The following is a 19,736-nucleotide window of genomic DNA, read 5'->3' on the forward strand; positions in this document are numbered from 1 at the left end:
TAGAGCTGTCCGGGAAGTAGATTGGGCACAGGTTGGGCAGAGTTGCTGTCTTCGGCCCCAGGCTGGATACTTGCTGAGGTCTCGGTGTCAGTCCAGGCTCTGTTCTTTTCTTCTCCCATGATCCCTTCGCAGGGCACCCTGCAGACGTTCGTGGACGACTTATTCCAGGTGATCCTGAGTACCAGCCGCCCAGTGCCCCTGGCCATCAAGTATTTCTTTGACTTGCTGGACGATCAGGCCCAGCAGCATGGTATTTCAGACCAGGACACCATCCACATCTGGAAGACCAACAGGTCAGGGTGCCATTTGGACTGAAGGGGAGTGGCCATGACTGTCTTCTGGCCTGCCCTGTCGACAAGTCTTTCCCTGAGGTTATGGGGGGCTATCTGGTGGACAAGCATCACTCTACACCATCCCTTACAGCCAGAAGAAGTCCTGGCTAGAGGCTTTAGGTTGTGCTTGGGAGGGAGAAGACATGGAGGCCCTGCAGGGCGGGGCCCAGCTACCCAGAACTTGCCATTCTCACACCCTGCCATGCCTGCCCTGTCCACAGTCTGCCCCTGAGGTTCTGGATCAACATCATCAAGAACCCTCAATTTGTTTTTGACGTCCAGACGTCAGACAACATGGATGCTGTGCTCCTAGTCATCGCCCAAACCTTCATGGATGCCTGCACTCTTGCAGACCACAAGTTGGGTCGGGTGAGCCAAGGGCTGAGGGTGGCCTAAGGTATGGGGATCAGAGGTGTGAGGCAGGGGTACAAGTCGTGCTGTTGTAGCATTGGGGTAGATGAAGGGGGAGAGAATCTTGGGCTGGGCGGGGTGGAGTAGGTGTGCGGGAGAAGGAGGTGTGGCATCAGAGGGAGAGGTGTCATAAAGAGTGGAGGAGTAGCATGGATTTGGGGGTGGTAATAAGAAAAAGGAAGGAGGTAGCATGACATGTAGATAAAGGCCTTAGAGTCAGGAAGACCTGGGTTCAAATCCTGTCTCTGATATGGATTAGCTGTGCGAACTTGGGCAAATCACTTAATCTCATATTGTTCCAAGGAACTCTTTCAGGCTGTGTTCCTGAGGAGTTCCTCATCTGAATAGGTTTAGGGAATTTTCACACCGGGAGTTCTCTATACTGATAAAAACACAAGCTCCAACTGGCATGCCCTCCTCCTCTCTAAAAAAAAATGTATTATGGGAAGGAATGAAGTATGTGGCATGGGTGGGGAGGGGGAAATGAGGGTTTGGCATGGGGCAGAACTATGTTGATCATATCTTTTTTTTTTTTTTTTGGGTGAGTCAATCAGAGTTAAGTGACTTGCCCAGGGTCACAAAGCCAGAGCTCTATCTACTGCACCACCTAGCTGCCCCGATCTTATCTTTTAAATAAAAAATTGACATCATAGGATTTAGAGAATTAGAGATGAGACATTAGGGATCGTCCTTTCCAATTCCCTAATTTTCCACATGAGAAAACTGAAACCTCGAGAGAAGTTAGATGACTTGTCCCAGGTCACAAAAGGAGCAAACAGCAGAACTGTCATTTAAGCGCTCATACGTTTCATCTTCTCCATATTCTTCTATAAATCATTGAGCATCTACGTGACATGCAGGAGGCCTTCCTTGGGTCTCATTGTCCATCTTGTGGAATACATGACAAGCCCACTTCCTTTCTTTTCTGACCATACCTGTCCTTGGTGATGCCTTTTATGCCACCTCCCATACATCCTTGGTAATATGCTATTGCCTACTTAGACCGCCTGTACATCTTTCCATTGAGCTTTAGGTCAGTTGCAATTATGATTCTTCTGATGTCATGTTGTTCTATGTTTAAAACCTTACAGCATCACTGAGGAAATATTGCTGATGAAAAAGGATCTTTAGGGAGACTTTTGGGATCATGAAGAGGACAACTGTCTTTATAGTGTTTGTTCTCCTTAGCCTGTTTGATTTTGGGCCCAGTTCATTGCCCATCTTCATTGCCTGTCCAAGACATTGATAAAGATGGGCTCCCCGCTAAAGATAGAGTCTGAAGTAGAAAACCATCTGTGGAAACCTGTTTCCTTCTCATATTTATATCTCAGATAACCATGATATGAGCATATACAATTTTCATAAAGATGAGAAAGTACAAGTGTGGATCATTATTTGCTGATGTCTTTTTGGTTCCCTTTCCTTTGGTGTGATACTATTGTCCGTAATTTTTCTCATTCTTTTGAATTTTTTCTCACTTTGAGATAGTTTGAAAATGGATGTCTAAGTGACTAAATATTGTGACAAATTCAGCATGTACTTTTTTCATATGTATTTGTTTAGGACCAACTGCTCTTCCTGAATTCATCTTTTTAAGTGATATTTCTACTTCTTCATTATAGTACATAAGATACCAAGGTGGTAGAGTCTGAATGTGGGGGTTCCATTCATCAATGATGAGAATAGATTCCAAAGAATTGTGAACAGATCTGTTCCAATATATGACTATTTATTGCCTTTCTAGTTTCATCTATAAATGGTCACAGGATGATCTGGTTTAGTTAATTCTCATACTAATTTCATATTCCTTTCATTGCTTTTCATTCTTTTGTGGGGCCAATATTGCTTGTGATCTTCTGTCATCCTTCTCTATGGTGTGTTACAATTGGGCTTGCTTTCTAAACTAGAATTGTTTTTGGTGTCATGTATCTACTTGGCATTGAGATCAAATATTCACTTGATTAAGGCAACCTGTGGGCCTTTTGGCCCCATCGTTATTGTGACTCCTTTACATTCATTAAACCTTTCTAAGAAATTGTGCTAGTCAGAGTCAGTGTCTTTCATCCCTTTCCCGATTTTGAGAACCAAACAGGTTAGGTTTCAACTGCTGTAAGTGCGCACTGTATTTTCTCATCTGTATCCTTTCTTCTAATCTGGTGATGATTTTGACCTTTGTTCTAACTTGTTAATGATCTGACTTTGTTCAGTGAGCTGATTCAGCTCTGATTCCCATTTAGGTAACCTGTTATTTCCCTGTCCATTAAGATACAAATTAGACAACATAGGTAAAGGTCTTTGCAAACTTTGAAGTGCTATATAAATGTTAGCTCTTGTTATTATACAGTAAATTGAAAGTTTTGAGATATTGTTCAGGGCTTGTTATGACCAGACCCTTCTGACTCACTTCTTAAATAAAGTATTTGTGATATGTAGGCTTGAGGCTTCTGAGTAATCCATAAGCTTTTGGCCTTTTTCATTTCTTAATCCCAAGCCATATTTTCCAATATTCCTTCTGTCCTCCCTGTGTGTGCCTTTACACTGAAGTTACCAAATAGCAGGGCATATGTTGATTTAATTCAGAGGATCTTGTAAAGTTCTTCCTGGAATTTCTCTGCTTGTTTATCTTTTACAACCAATGTTGGTGCAACCTGTAATTATCTTCATGGTGGCCTTTTTGCTGATGCTCATTATGAGGCATTTCAAGGTGAGATGAGCAAGGATTTCATGAAGTGATATTTGGGCACCTGGTGAAACTAACTCCACTAATTCCTTTAGTTGTTTCTTTAAGGAGAAACCATGAGCCATCCTTTCATTGGCAGCAAGTTCTTTCTCTTAGTTTTATTTCTAGGGAAAATGTCAATATGAATGTGGTTTGGTTCCTACAACAGTATGTCCAACTCATTGGTCTTTGGACGAGGATCTCACAGTTAGAGTACTGACAGTGTCTGTGGACAAATATTTTGTAATGTTTGTTGACAGCCTAAAGAAAAAACCCTGATTCTTAGTCCCCTCTCCTCTCCCCTTTCACCGTTCAGCCATTGTTTCTGGGAATCTGAAATTTCGTGGGTCACCATGGCCAAAAAATTCATCACTTAGTGGCCAATCTGCTGGTTGAGTCTTTATGCACTTAACCTAGATTGATCTTTGGGCAGCAGCCACGGTCTCCTACTGGAAGTGGTCCCAGCTTGGGTAAAGCTTGCAGGGGCATGTCTTCCACTGGCATGCTCTCAATAACCTAAGCTCATCTCAATGCCACAATGAGGTATGGAATATTCACGGGACACAGGAACCGAATAAAGGATAATTCTAAAGCAGTGAAATAAAATGTTCGATAGTCTGGTGTAGAATGCCATGTGAAAATGCAGAGGAAAGGAAGACTCCTTGAGGGGAAGTAAACTTGGAGTCACTTTTTGGAGGAAGAGATGGTTATGGTTTTTTGGAGATGGGAGTAGGTAAGCAAAGGTACTGTGGTGGGAAAGAGTAGATTGTGCAGAGATGAGTGAGGAGACCGAATAGCCCAGAGTTAAGAGACTGAAATGAAGAGAAATCAAAGATGTCTCTTCCTTCTTTCTTTCCTTTCTTCCTTCTTTCCTTACTTCCTTCTTTCTTTGCTCCTTTCCTCCCTTCCTCCCTCTCTGTCTCTGTCTCTATCTGTGTCTTTCTATCTCTATCACTCTCTCTTCCTTCCCCCATTCCACTCCTTCCCACCCCAAGTGAAAAACAGAGAAATAAAAAGAAAACCCTCATAATAAATATTCATAACCCAGAAAAAGAAATTCCCACTTTTGCCATGTCCAACAATGTATATCTCATTCTGCATTTTGAGATCAACATCTCTCAGTAAAGAGAGTAGCATGTTTCATCTTTATTCCTCTGGAATCATTGTTTTTCATTGCTCTGAGCAGTATTCTATAGACTTTCAAAGTTGTTTTTCTCTATAAAGTTATTGTCTTTGTATAAATTATTCTCCTAGTTCTGCTCACTTCATTCTGCCCTGGTTCATAGAGGTCTTTCTAGTTTCCTTTGAAACAGTTCATTTCTCAATTTTTCATAGCAAAAGGATATTCCATCATATCCACATACTATAATCCATTCAGCTGTTCCCCAATTGATGGCCACCCCACCCCCAATTTCCAGTTCTTTGTACCACTAAAAGAGCTGCTGTAAACATTTTTGTATATATGGGGCCTTTTCCTCTTTCTTTGATCTCTTTTGGGACAAAGGCCTAGTAGTGTTATTGTCAAAAGACCTTTTCCAACTGTAAATTTCTGGCCATTTCAGCCTTTCATCTTATGAGATATTCTTAGCATGTATGAGGTCACAGATTTGGGAACCAGTCTGTGTGTGGTAGTTCAATCTCTGACAGTGGCTGAGCTCTCTCAGGGAGGAATTAAGAAGAGAGAAGAGGTAAAGATGGAGAAATAAGCCTTGGGGAATTTCCAAGGTTCAAACTCTGACTGCGGCGGCTCCCTCAGGGATGAATCAATGAGAGAGAAGAGCTAAAGGCCCAGAATAAGCCATGGGGAATTCCCAGGGTTAAAAGAGCTGGAGGAAGATGAGGAGACAGTAAAGGAAATTGAGAAAGCACTCCCAGAAATTCAGGAAGAATGCCAGGAGAGTAAAATATCCTGGAAGCCAAACCGGGAGAGGAAGTATGATGAAACAGGGCCAGACATCCTTTTTGTGGTTGTTGTCTCATAAATACATGTTGGAGACTATAAAGAGTTTCCATGTTCTATTTATGATCATCGCTTGTGACTCCTAATATTCACCTTGGTGACCTTTCTAACATCTTGGCCTCATTTCCTGAGCCCTCAGTTTCCATTTGTTCTGTTATCACTAAGGAGGTCACCCCGTATTCTCCACTATTCTTAGAGGTAGAATGACATTGTGTTGCGGTAAATAGCATTGTGTTCCTAGTCAGGACAGGTGTGATCTTGATGCTGACAACTGCCACAGGCAAGTCACTTAACTTCTCTGAGCCTCAATTTCCTCATCTGTAAAATGTGGATGATGCTGAATTCTCTTCCCGCCTCACAGGATGGTTCTGAGGAAAGCAATCTATGAAGCTTAAAGCTCTAGATGAAAGTGAATTACCATTATTTGGAATTCTCTCTGACCACAATCTCCTGTCCCTCCGCCTCTCCCACCGTACAATCCTTCCCCAATCTGTTGTTTACCCTTCTCCTGCCCTGTAAGTACCTTGGATTGTCTCTGCTCTCCTATTCCATTGTTCCTATTCTAGTCAATCATTTCAATTATGTACTATTAGTTCTTAGATCCCATGACTCCTTGTCCTTTCATTGTTGTCATGCTAAAACTTAAAGCTTTAGAATAGATTTAATATCATCTTTGAGGCAGGTAGGTGACGCAATGGATAGAGCTTTGGGCCTGGAGTCAGGAAGACCTGAATTCAGATATGGCCTTGGACACATACTAGCTGTTTGACCTTAGGCAAGTCACTTGACCTCTGTTTACCTCATTTTCCTTAACTGTAAAATGGAAATGGTAATAGCACCTATGCTCTAGGATTGTTGTAAGGATCAAATATGGTAATATTTGCAAAGCTCCTGGCACATAGTTGTTGTTGTTCAGTTGTTTTCAGTCGTGTCTGACTCTTCATGACCCCATTTGGGATTTTCTTGGGAAAGATACTGGGGTGGTTTGCCATTTCCTTCTCCAGCTCCTTTTACAGAGGAAGCAACTGAAGCAAATGTCTGAGGCCAGAATTGAATTCAGGAAGATGAGTCTTCCTAACTCCAGGCCTGGTGCTCTACCTACTGTACCACCTAGCTGCCCTGGCACATAGTAGGTGCTATATAAATGCTAGCTCTTATTATCGTCATCACCTTTGATAGACTCTCAAATTAGTATTTTTGTCTTCCCCCTTTCCTGGGAACTCCAGTCTCACATTTCCAGCTTGCCTAATGACTTCCCTCCCTCCTTGCCTTACTGGGACTTCAAACTCTTTATGCCTTAAGTTGTATTTCTCTTCCTCTTAGACCTGACTCTTCTCCTAGCTCTTCTGTTTTTGATGATGGCACCACAGTTCTCTCAGTCATCCAGACTCAAAACCTGAGGGTCATCTTTGACTTTTCCCGATTCCTCGTCCATCACAATGAATCAATTTCCAAGTAGTCCTGTAGATTCTTTCTCCATTATAAATCTCCTTCATCTCCTTCTTTCCTCTCCCATTGTCACCATCCTTATTTAGGCCTTTTTACTTATTGAATAGATTATTATATTAGTCTCCTAACAGGTCTCTGCTACCAGGCTCTTCTTTCTCTAATCTCTTCTTTACATCACTACCTGAATTCCTTCCTCTTCATGTACCTTATACTCGAGTTAAATCAACTTAAAACTGTTATTTGATATTTAAAAAAAAAAGTTTTAATTTTAATTTTTTGGTTTTTTCCATCACCCTAGTTCCCTATGGTGTTTCCTCCTCCTCCTCCTTGAGTCATCCCATGTAACAAATAGTACTTTTATAAAGAAAAAAAAAACAAAAATCAACATAACCGATTGACACATCAAAAAGAGTCTGAAAATACATACAGTGTGTAATTTTTGTGGATCTGCAAAGAGGAGAAGACATTTTTCTCATAGTTCTTATTTCAAGACTTGCTTGTTCTTTATAATTTTGCAATATTTGTTTTGGATTGTTCATGGTCTTTCCATTTACATTGTTGCAGTCATTGTGTATATTGTTTTCTTGGCTCTGCTTCCTTCATTCTCTATCAGTTCATGCAGATCTTTCCATGCTTCTCCGTATTCATCACATTTGTTATTCTTTATAGCACATTAATATTCCGTTCCATTCTTGTACCACAATTTGTTTAGCCATTCCCTAATCTATGGGCATCTACTTTTTTTTTCCCTAATTCTTTGTTATCACAAACAGTGTTGCTATAAATATTTTGGTGTATATGGGGACTTTCTTTTTTTATCAATGGCCTCCTTGGCTGTTACTTGATCTTGTTCTACCTTCTTCTATCTCCACTCTGTATACCATGCCTAGAATGGACTTTCTTTCCGTCCTCTGCCCTTGAAATCTTTCTTTGGCTTCAAGGCTCAGCTCAGATGTCATCTCCGCAAGGAATAAATAGCCTTGCTTTTGTCCACCCCAAACTGATTTCCTATCTGGCCTAGATCCTATCTGGCAGTATCAGATACCTTCCCCCCACCTTCTTTGCCATTGCCTCCTTTTCTCTTGCCTCTCTGGTCTTTCTGCTGACCTTTTATTTGCTGACCTTTCACTCCTAGAGGGAACCCAAAGTTCTCACTCTATTCTAGTCCTCAAACCCTCTCCCCATTTCCCAGTGATGCTAGGCAGGGCTTTACTACTATCCCTACCCTACCCCCTTACCTAGTGGGCATGGCTACTAGGATGAGCATGGAGTTAGCAACTACAATTCATCCCAGATAGTAGAGGTCTTACTGGGCCTTGCCATCTACCCTGCCATGATGTTCTCTAGACCCCCAGGCATTGCAGTCTGACCTGCTAGTGCAACCTAATGGCCTCTGAGACCTTGCCATCTTACCTACACCTGAGCCCTTAGGACCTCGGGGTCCTTCCATCTGACTGACAGTTGAATTACCTTTTATATGTTGTCTTCTCTAGTTAGAATGCGAACTCCCTGAGGGCAGGAATTGTATTGCTTTTCTATTTATATCTCCATTCCCAGTGCTTAGCATAGTATATGGCATATAATGATAAACATTAATGAATGCTTTTTTTTTCTTTCACTCATGAAAGCTTTCTCTAATCTGCCACCGTTTGTCTCCACCAGATGTGATCTATTATACTTTTTGGGACTTTGCATTGTAATCAAAATTATAATATGGTTATTTATGTACATATCTCTTGGAAACACTCCTCCTATTTTACTTAAGGGCAGGGATTACATAAGTTTTCGTCATTGTATTTCTAGTGTTTTGCACATTGTAGGTACTCAATAAATGTTTTATTAATTGAATGAAATAAACTAACACCTTAATAATATGAGGAGGAGGGGTAAATTGACTCCTTAGCCCAGAAGAAGATTAGAAAGGAACAGAGAGGACTATGGCTGGAAGCTTGCCCCATTCATGGAATGGCAGCCTCAGAATCAGGCTGGAGAGTTGGAGTGGGAGTGTGATGGGGGAGCCTCCTGGGGAGAAACCAAATAAAATAGTAACTGATGTTTTCATAGTGCTTTGAGGTTTGCAAAGCTCATTGTCTCCTCATGGGAGCCCTGTGATGATGTTACAGGTGTTAATTGTTGGGCCCATTTTGCAAGTAGAGAAGCTGAGAAGCAGATGAAGTGGCTTCTCCACGGTCACATCCTGTCATGTGGGAGGAAGAATTTCAGCCCAGGTCTCTGCTAACTCCAAGCGCAGAGCTCTTCTCCTCTTGCTAGGCTGCCTTTCGTGGTCATAGGCCCTCAGGACTGTTGGTTGAATGAATTTATAAATGAATGAAGGGACAAATGTGCCTGTAACTGAAGGAAAATTACTTTGAAACTTTGTCTGAAAGAGATAAGGGTGCATGGCCTGATTACTAGAGCCTGAAGGGGTTGGATAGCTATGTGATGAGTGTCCTAGTTTGACCAGGGCAGAAGCAGACCATGTGCATTGGTAATTGGGTTTAGTTTGTTCAGCCTGTGCATTGGCTTCTGTTGCACTGGTATGTTTTATTCAATGATGTACGTGTTAGGAAATCATCAAACACAGGGCAAAGTTGTTACCATGTTTCACTGGGATTGCTTCAATCATGCTTGCCTGTTTGGCTGTGCTCGTCTCTTTCTCCCAAGTGAAATTACTAAAGGGAGGAAAACATCAGTGGGGGGATTCTTGGTTACCAAACTCTATTCCAAGGTCACATGTTGGGGCTCTGAACTAGCCATCTTCCTGGAGTGTCCAGATGCAGTGGGGATGAATTGGAGGCTGAGAAGAGACTATTGCATGTGTATAGAAGGTCATCAGTAGCTTTAGGTAGAGCAATTTGAGTGAAACATAGTCAGGACAAAAGTTAGATTACAGGAGGGCAAGGAGAGAATGGATGCTGGACGTGACCCCTTCCATTGGAGTTCAGCAGTGAAGAGAAGAGTAACTCATTTTTATTTTCCTTCCTCCTGATGTCCAGGACTCACCCATCAACAAGCTGCTCTATGCCCGAGACATCCCACGCTACAAGCAGATGGTGGAGAGGTACCACTATGAGGATTGGGGGTTAGAGGAACTGGGAGTGAACCTACCAGTTGGGAGGGTAGGGATGGGGAAGAAAACTGGGGATGAAGTTTAGAAACATTCTGGAGGGCAAACTCTGAAAGTATAGGGGTGGGGAATGGAACAAAGAGGGACCCTAGGGGTGGCCAGTTCACTGAATCGCCCCTGTGGCTGTGGTCTCTGGGCAGGTATTATGCAGACATTAGGCAAACCATCTCAGCCAGCGATCAGGAGATGAATTCAGCCCTAGCTGAGCTGTCCAGGGTAAGGAAAATGTTTGAGTCTTGGGGGGGGTATGGATGGGTGGAGTGGGCTTTGTTTATTGCTGCCCTAGTGGTAGGGCTTGTAGCCCTTTGCTGGTATGCACCTCCAGGCACATCTCTAAGGAACACTCCCTTCTTTTCTGTGGACGTTGGGAATTGGCCCACCTGCTCCATTCTACTAGTAGTTGTTTCTGTTTGGGGTTTCCTTCCTTCAGGGTCCACTGAAAAATGGAATATAGTCTCCTGGTGACTCCCATTTCCTACTGTTCCTGAATCAAGCATGCAGCCCTTTTCTGAGTTTGCAGACACTTTTGCTGCTTGTCAGTGTAGGTCTAAAAATCACACATGTGAAGAAAGCTACAAAACAAGAAACCTCTAAAGTTCTCCCTTCTACTCATGATACAAGGGAAGCTTGGCTTGAGCTCTGCTGGGCTGTCTGCTGAATTTTAGAGGCAAAAAGCAACATAGAACTAAACTCTCTTCACTTTTCTTATCCTGTGTGTATGTGTATAGCCTTTGACAGTTTATAGACAGTGTTCACATCCATTAAGACAGATTATTTCTCCCTTTTTACAAATGAGGAAACTGAGGGTCAATGAGATTGTAGCTTATTCAAGTTCACCAATTAGTAAGTGGCATGTTTTGAACTCCTGAAATCATTGCTTTTTTCAGTTTTTTTTTTTTGCAATGCTTTTCATTGGGTTCTAGCCTATCTCATTCACAGATAGAAAAACAAGGCTGTGACTGGCCCAAAGTCACCTAGCCAATGACAGAACAGGGACTAGAACCCGTATCTCCTGACTTCCAATCCAACACGATTTTCCATTTAATCCAGTCCCCCATGTCTTTTTCATTCTATGGGCCAGTGGTCCTTTTTAGCCTCCCCTCCATGTACTTCCCACCTTCTCATGGGGCAACCAGTACCTGAGTTCAAACCTGGCCTCAGATACTTAGTAGCTGTGTGACGTTGGGCAAGTCTTTGTTTAAACTGTCCCATAGTTTCCTCAACTGCTAATAATAGCATCTACCTCTCAAGGTTGTTGTGAGGATCCAATGAGATAATATTTGTGAAAAGTGCTTAGCACAGTGCCTGGCACATCGTAGGCACTATATAAATGCTTATTCCCTTCCTCTTGTGGTCAAACATATCTGTACTGTACTTATGGTGGATCCTTGGGAACATCAAGAGCTGACATTAAAACCATTTTTACTCCAGAAAAAACTGGAACTTGACTACCTCAGCTAGCTTTCTTCACAAAGAGGGGGCTCTCCAAGGAGTTTCTGGCCACTTGAGGCCCACCTAGCTAACCTTCTATGGTCACTGGCCAACATGAGGCAAGCTCTTGAGGCCTGTGTGATTGCGTCTCCTCCTCCCTAGAACTGCTCCCTATTCTGGCCTTGTCTCTATATAACCTGAGGTTCTGATCTTCCCTCTTAGAATTATTCTGGGGACCTCAGTGCCCTGGTGGCACTGCATGAACTCTACAAGTATATCAACAAATACTATGACCAGGTGAGTATGTCATCCTCATGAATGCAGGGGTTCTGTCTGTGGGACCCTTAGTAAAGCACTGAGGGCAGGGCTGGGAGGGGACAGGGAGCTGAGGTTCTTGGTGCTCTGGACCCCATGTGACTTAGGTGGGATCTCTGGCACAGTATGTGGTGGGGAAGGGCCAGCCTTTCCTATGTCTTCTGCACAGAAGCCCCTACTGATTAGCGTTCTCTTCTCCCACTACCCTTAGCACATCTCCCAGCAGAAACCCTACTGATTATCATTCCCTTCTCCCACTACCCTAGTGCCTCTCTTACACAGAGGCCCCCACTGATTAGCATTCTGTATTCCCCCTACCCTAGTGCCTTTCCCAGCAGAGGGGGTGGATGGGACCATTGCTTCCCAGGGACCTGGCGGGAACGGTGGGGGTTGGGCTGGTGTGCTCGCCACCCCCTTCTTCTCATCACTATCTGGAAACTTCACCTTGGAAGGCTTACTCCCTCATTCCCAGATCCTGCTCTCTAATTCTTGTCGCCCCCTCCCCATGGAACTGGGATAGAATTTTCCTGGGAGGAATCAGATAGGCCCTCCTATCTTGTGGTCCTTTGTTGGGAAATTTTCTCCCACAGGCCTGCACCCCTGTGTCACCCCTCTGGCCTTAACTTCAGGGGAGCCCAATTCTTTTGTGAATGTTTCCTAAACCTTAGGCCAGATGTAGGGCAGATGCCTTCTCCCACTACAGAGGTTTGAGAGTGTCTCCTTGCCTGCCTAGATGTCACTGCAAACACATTGTTTCCATGTCTGAGTCCCAAGCACTGCCTGACAGAAAATGAGTGTCACCTCTTATTTGGGGGGTATTTGTGGCACTCCCGCCTCCTTGGCACTTGTCTATGGACAGAGTTGGGGAGAGTGTGCCCAGGTAGGAGATGGTGGGGATGCTAGGGCATCAGAGAGGGTTTTCTAACAAAGACCTGACAGGGAAAAATAGGAGTGATAGCAACAAATTTTGGTTTCTAGAACCTCTTCCCATTTTTGTTCCCCAGAGGTCTGGGGTCTGTATTCCTGCCTAAGGACTCTGGGTGATGTCTGCTTGGCCTGCAGGTCCTGCAGTCCATCCTTGAGAGATGTTTTCTTTGAGGCCTCAAAGCTTTTAGTGATAGGCCTCTTCTGTTCTCCCCTGCGGCTGTCTGTCAGGGCTCTGCGTGATTTAGTCTCTGCCTTTCAGATCATCACTGCCCTGGAGGAAGATGGCACTGCCCAGAAGATGCAGCTGGGTTACCGGCTCCAACAGATTGCTGCTGCTGTAGAGAACAAAGTCACTGACTTGTGACCTCCCCTCACTGAGCTGGTCCTGACAGGCCCTCTCCCTTCGACCCCCATGGCCTGGACACACACCCTGCTATGGCCTCAAAAGCCTGGGAAGTGGATTCTGCCACCTCCCCCCACCAGGGTGGCCTCATACAGGATGAGGGACCTGGTGCTGGAAGAAATGCTCTTTTGTGACTGATTTTCCAAGCAGAGTTTAGTGGGAGTAACAGGGTCTGGGCTTCCTGGAACTCTGGCCCCAGGCCCCTCAATGGCCTCGAGCCACGTCTGGAGATCCCCTCTCCACGAGCTCACTAGCCCTATAGGATTTGCCTTCTCTGTGCAGGACTGAGCTGGCCCTTCTAGCTGTTCCTGCTTGGACTGTGGATACAGAATCAGGGTTCAGTTTTCCCTTGGGGGATAGACAGGGAGAACAAAGGATGCAGCTCACATAGGATGCCCTGTTGCATCCTGTCATTCTGCTCTTCAAGGCTAAAGTCGAGGGAGCAGGGACGTGGTCCCATCCCTCTTCCCCAGCTTCCCCTGTCAGCCCTGCTGGATTGCGGGTCTCCATCCTTTGTGATTCTGAATCCTCTCCCAGGATCCCCACGGACTGATCCCTAGTCAGGTCTGACTGCTTTGGACGGCAGTCCTGGGGGTGGAGAAAGGGGGAGAGGTGCCCATCCTGTTCACCCTCATAACCCCTTCTCCAGTGCTAAAAGCCTGCGTCTGTTGAGAAGAAAAATTGGTATAAAGTCTTGATGAGGTGCTGACCTTGTGACCTAGTGATGTAACTGTAGTGGTGGCCCTGACTGACACCTGGTGATCATTAAAGGATAACACTGACCTCATGGAGTTGGACTTTGTTTTTCAGGCCTGGTCCCTGCTGGGGGCAGCAGACCTCTGGAGGCCCCGGCTAGCCTCAGTGAGTGGTGCAGGGAGATAGATGTTCACATCCATCCCTAGGAGGTGCCATGCATACCTCCCTGCCATGCATAGCTATCTTGAGAGACCCATGGGACCCCACAGGGTAGCTTGTCCCCAGGCCCCGTTGCTCAAGAGAAGGGAGATCAGTAGGGGTTAGCATACTGGTGTGAAGAAGGTCTGAATTCTAAAGGTTAGTGGACTGCTGTAGACAGAGGGAAGGGATGCGAAATGTAGGGATTAGCAAAGGGCAAGTATTGGGAGCTAAGTCCAAATTTGTATTGGCTCAGCCGGTTCAAAGGTTTTTTTCTCCCCTTTTAAAAATATGCAATAGGCACTTGGGAACCACAAAATCCAATTAAAACTAGTGATTGAAACTTCAAAACAGGAATAAAAAGGATATAAAATGTAATTCACCTATAGTCATTGAGTCAGGAAGCAAAGGAAGAGACCAGCGAGGCAGCTGAGATCAAGAAGATTTCAGACAGCTCTGGCTGACCTCAGCCTAATCCTTTTATAGTTCAAACCTGACTGACCACAACCAAGGCCTCAGCTCCTGAAGCTCACCCAAGCTCCCACTGGAAGAATTAGTGCGTTGGTGGGGGGAGTTTAGGAAGAGATGAGTGAATTTGTGGAGGAGGCAGGAAGGGAGAGGTTCTAATCTGGAAGTCACCAGATTGGTGGAAGTGGGCCTGTAATCCCAGAGTTAGAGGAATACAACATACTTGACAAGTGACCATTCATAAGGCTTTTGGGGGCAGGTAGGTGGTGGGGTAGACAAAACTCTGGGCCTGGAGTCAGAGAGACCTCAGTTCAATACAGCCTTGCACACTTCCCAGCCGCGGTGATCCGGGCAAGTCTCTTAACCTCTGGTTGCCTCGGTTTCTTCATCTGTAAAATGGGTATAATAATAGCACCTACCTCCCAGGACTGTTGTGAGGATCAAATGAGATAATTGTAAAATGCTTAGCCCAATGCCTTGTATGTGGCAGATACTTAATAACTGTTAGCTGTGATTATCTTCTGAGGCAGCTCATTCCACTGTGAGATAGATATGTTAGTAAGTTTTTCCTTACGTTAGGCCTAAATCTGCCTCTGTAAATTTCACCCATCGGTCCTAGTTTTGCTCTGGGGGGGTGGGAAGGAGAACGGAGGTGGGTACAGTGGGAAGAAGGCTGGATCTGGTGTCAGAGGACTTGGGTTTGAATCCCGACTCTACTGCTTGCTCTTAAATGATCTTGTGTAAATCATTTAACCTCGTGGGCCTCAGTTTCCTCGTTTGTAAAATAAACATGTTAGGCGAGATGACCTCTAAGGTCCCTTCTACCTGTAAACTTAGAATCCTCCATCTGATCTTTTCTGTAGAGCAGTGATTATGTCATAGAATTACAGATTCAGAGCAGGAAGGCTAAAAAGCTACTGTGTGTCCTCCCTGTACCCCTTCCTTTTCAGATGTTCTTTCTCATCCTGCCTCTTCCCCTGTCCAAATCTGGTGAAATAGCCCTAGTTTAAAAAAAATCCAGTCATTATGGAGTGGCCTCAAGGGCCTTCACTCGTCCTGGTGACCCTTCTAGGTGTGTCTTCCCTAAAATGTGGCATTTAGAATTGGACACAGTATTTCAGCTATGGTCCAATTAGGGCAGAGTGTGGTGGGACTATGCTCTTGGATGTGGTATGGTAGGTACAGCAGAAAGAGCACTGACTCTGGAAGCAGAAGGCCTGGGTTCAAATCCTGCTTCTGTTTACTACTTATGTGACTTTGGGCTAGTCGCTTCACCTCCCTGGGCCTCAGTTTCCTTATTTGTAAAATGAAGGGGTTAGACTAGATGGCCTTAACGTGCTTTCCCATCATTGTATCTATGATCCTATGACCTCCCCAGTGCTGGGCACTGGACATTTGTTATTGTAATCTAAGATCATATTTGCATTTTGGGGGCTGCCATGGCTCACTGTTGATTCCTGTTGAATTTGCAGTGTGCTAAAATCCCCTTGGTAATTTGGAGGCGGCTCATTAGTACAGTGGATAGAGTGCCAGACCTGGAGTCAGGAAGACTCACCTTCCTGAGTCCTAACCTGGCCTCAGATACTTACTAGCTGTGTGACCCTGGACAAGTCACTTAACCCTGTTTGCCTCAGTTTCTTTATCTGTAAAATAAGCTGTAGAAGGAGATGGTAAACCACTCCAGTATCTTTGCCAAGAAAATCCCAAATGGGGTCACAAAAAGTCAGATGTGACTGAACAACAAAATACCCAGATCATTTTTACATGAAAAAATTGCAGCCCATTATTTCTGCCTCATTTTGTATTTGTGCGATTGGTTTTTCAAACCAAATACCAGGAAACAGTGTGGTCAGGTAGAAGTATGTTGAATTTAAAATCTAAAGGTCTGGGTTTGAATCCTGACTTTGCCCCTTAATGCCTATATGACCTTGGGTAAATCTCTCAATTTCTCTGGGCTCTTAGGTTCCTCTGAAAAAGGAAGAGATTAGATTACATGACTTTAAAGACCTTTCCAATTCTAAATCTATGATCTCAAATATTTAAAAATTCAAATGGTTCTTTGACTAGGTGAAGTGTGAACTCTTTCTCAGCATTCAGATGACAAACCATCCATTATGTATGACTTGTGCTGATGTTCCATGAGATCACCACAGGAGTTATAACCAACATCCTAGAGTTTGTCTGAAAAAGATCTGAGGATTCTGGTGGTCTGCAAGCTCAATATGAACCAACTGTGATATGATGGTCAAAAGAAGCTAATGTGATCTCCAGCTGATTAAAGAGAGGTGTTACTATTCAGAAATAAGAAGAATGTCATAGTCCTACTGTATTCTGCCCTGGTCAGAGCATACCACCAGAGGATTGTGTTCAGTTCTGGGTGCCATATTTGAAAATCTGGAGAATGTGCAAAGGAGGGCAAATCAGAATGGTGAAGAGCATTGAATCTGTGCCATCTAAGGAACTGGGGATGTGTAGCATGCAGAAGAAATGAGAGGTGATAGAAGAGAGATTAGATTATTTCTGTTTGGCTCAGAAGACATTCTCTAGGGCATCATTTCTGAATTTGTGTATTCTCTGCTTAGAAGGCAGAACTAGGAGCAGTGGCCAGAAGCTGTAGAGGGAAATTTTAAAGGGAAAACTTCCCTTAGAATTAGAGGTATCTGAAAGTGGAATGGGCTGCTTAAGGAGGTAATGGGTCCCCCCTCACTGGAGCTCTTAAGAAGATAGATGACTATCTTTCAGTTGTGTTGTTGAGAGGATTCTTTATCTGGTAAAGATGTTGGCTTCATGAAATGTTGGCTGAGGATCCTTGGATTTCTGGAATTGATTCTATCCTTGATAATTTCATGACTAGATCAAGATTCAACTGGCAAAGTTCTCTTTCTAAAAACAGCAACTGCCAACAACACTGTTTACACGTAGTTCTAGAGGCCATAGCCTTCTTGGGTAGCTTCCCTCAATGATGGGTTTATTCTTAGTTAATTTGGAAGCTCTGTTATCAAGAAAGCGATCTGAGTCCTTGTAGGGTGGCCCACGCCAGGGGCCATGAATCACATGGCCTAGATCTCACTCTTTTTCAGCAGTCACCCTATTCTCTGATCAGTAGATGCATCTCACGCTTGGGGAGAGATCAAGGTGAAATACAAGAAACAATACCTATTGCTCTCTAGTATCCCAAATTAATTGCCTTTGAGTAATTTTTGACATCTTTTCAGGTGTCACCTTAATTTTTTTGGACATCTTTTCAGATGTCACCTTCTTATTCAATTTTTGGCATCTTTTCAGGTGTTACTTTCCCTGAGCAGGATTAAGTAGGGCAAGTCCAAAATCTGGACTTTGACCTGAGATTGTAGTAAAACAGAGTTTCTTAAATCATATTTTATAGGACTTATGCAGAAGGAAAGAGAGACAGCATGGTGTCATGGATAGAGGGCCAGCTTTGGAATTGGGAAGACTTACATTCATGTCATATTGCTTCTGATACATTGGTTCTGTGATTGTGGACAAATTTCTTAAACCACCCCCCCGCCCCAGCCACCAGCAACTCTAATGCTATTAAGTCACAGGTGTGGGGCAGATCTGCATGAGTGGAGGAAGTTTTCACAGTGGGAATTCCCTCTATTGATGAGATCACAGGTCCAGACAAACATATGAAGGAAATGGGAATATTCATATTCAGAAATGATGCCCCAGGGAAATTTAATGTCTACTATATCCAAGGTACCGTGCTGAGTGCTGGAGATACAAATGTGAAAAATGGCATTGTCCCTGCCCTCAAGGAGGTTATAATCTAATAAAGCTGGAATTTTACACAAATATGTGTGATACCAGGTAGGCTCTAGATCTAAGTAAGACTATCAGAAGTCTGCATTTTTCCCCAAGACTGAGTGCCACTTAACCTTTCTGACATAGCCCTTAACTGAATTTCCCCAGACTAAGCCTAATCTTCTCTAAATCAGATCTTGCATCCCCTCTGTCTGTATGCTTCTCTTCTAGCAGGAAGTGAGAATGGAATCTTCCCTTCAGAATATTAGGCCCAAACTAAACTTGGAATTCCTTCCCCTGGGATCTCCGATCATTTCTTCCAAATCAGGTTTATTTTCAGCCCATGGGATGGTCTCTTGATGATGCTGGTGGAGTGGGGATTATGGTGCTTCAGCTAAATTACTTCCTAATACATAGCTGACTCTTTTTTCCCCCTTTCTTTTGTTCCACCCCCTCAAAGGAAAACCAAGATGCAAAGTTTCCCTAACCTCAAAAAGCTAAGCATTCAAATAGACACACAAAAAAGCAAACCCTTCTCTTTACATCAAGATCATCAAAGATCAGCTAATAATGAAGGATTGTAATCTGTGAGTTGAGTTCAATGTGAAGAAACAAGATTGGGTTACATACCACAAGGTGTCATGCTTACAACTTCCTCATCTTATCTTATCTATCTATCTTATCTATATCTACCTATCTATCCATCTGTCTATCCATCCACACACACATGCATACACATGTATATACACATACATACACACATATACACACATACATAGTCATGGGGCTGGAGATCACTCATTGCAGGTTGAAGCGGGCACAGACCTGCAAGCAAATTCTTTAATTCAGGGTGAATTCTCTTGTTTCCTAAGGGTTTCTCTCCCAGGGTATTTCAGCTTAGAGCTCTGGTGTTGTCCAAACTTAGTTGTCTAGGGGACCTGGCAACAGCCTTAAATTCCTCTTCACAGACACAGGGCCACATAAGCAAATTGTGATCCTTGAACAGCCCTGGGTATCCCGTAGTTCCTTAGGTAAATATACAAGTTAGGTTCTAGTAATAACCCTGAGTTACTTTTTGGTTAATGTTGAAAAGCTCCAAGCATTTTTCTGAGCAAATAGTATGTAGGAAACTTTTGTCTATTGGTACTGGCAAAGCCCCAAATAAACTGATGTCAAAAAGAAAAATTGAAAATAGTCCCAGGCATTACCCTTGTATCTGGGTTTGTCTCATGATCTGGGCTTTGGCAATACTGGCCAAAGGAATCTCGTCTCTGAGCCAGATCAATTGAAGTTGAGTCTTAAAAACCCTCGCCTCTGATCAAAAGGACTCTATGCTTGAAATCCGGGACTGAAATGCATTCCAAATGCTTTCTACGAGGACTCTGGAGGAGCTCACTTCCCTCTTCCCCTCCCCCCATCCCCAAGTCAGTCTCTTCTTGCAGAGGAGAGAGAAAGGAGGCAGGAGAGGAAACTAAAGAAGGAAGAAGTTTGTGATACTGGGTATTTGGAAGTATGGTGGTCTATTGTTATAATAT

The 19,736-nt window shown here is 43.8% G+C and overlaps 1 protein-coding gene across 2 annotated transcripts in view; it reads left to right on the forward strand.

Moving 5' to 3' along the window:
* PLXNB1 (plexin B1) overlaps positions 1 to 13,856 on the forward strand; it is a 55,023-nt gene extending 41,167 nt beyond the window's left edge. For both annotated transcript variants that reach the window (XM_027860626.1, XM_027860625.1), the window contains exons 32-37: positions 133 to 293; positions 554 to 701; positions 9,868 to 9,932; positions 10,139 to 10,214; positions 11,652 to 11,726; positions 12,931 to 13,856. In XM_027860626.1, coding sequence (XP_027716427.1) covers positions 133 to 293; positions 554 to 701; positions 9,868 to 9,932; positions 10,139 to 10,214; positions 11,652 to 11,726; positions 12,931 to 13,035 — 630 coding nt within the window. In that variant the 3' untranslated portion in view covers positions 13,036 to 13,856. The remainder of the gene's footprint in view (positions 1 to 132; positions 294 to 553; positions 702 to 9,867; positions 9,933 to 10,138; positions 10,215 to 11,651; positions 11,727 to 12,930) is intronic.
* Positions 13,857 to 19,736: the final 5,880 nt, after the last annotated feature.

This window comes from Vombatus ursinus, unplaced genomic scaffold, assembly GCF_900497805.2.
Source record: "Vombatus ursinus unplaced genomic scaffold, bare-nosed wombat genome assembly UNPS02014225.1, whole genome shotgun sequence".
Taxonomy (NCBI): domain Eukaryota; kingdom Metazoa; phylum Chordata; class Mammalia; order Diprotodontia; family Vombatidae; genus Vombatus; species Vombatus ursinus.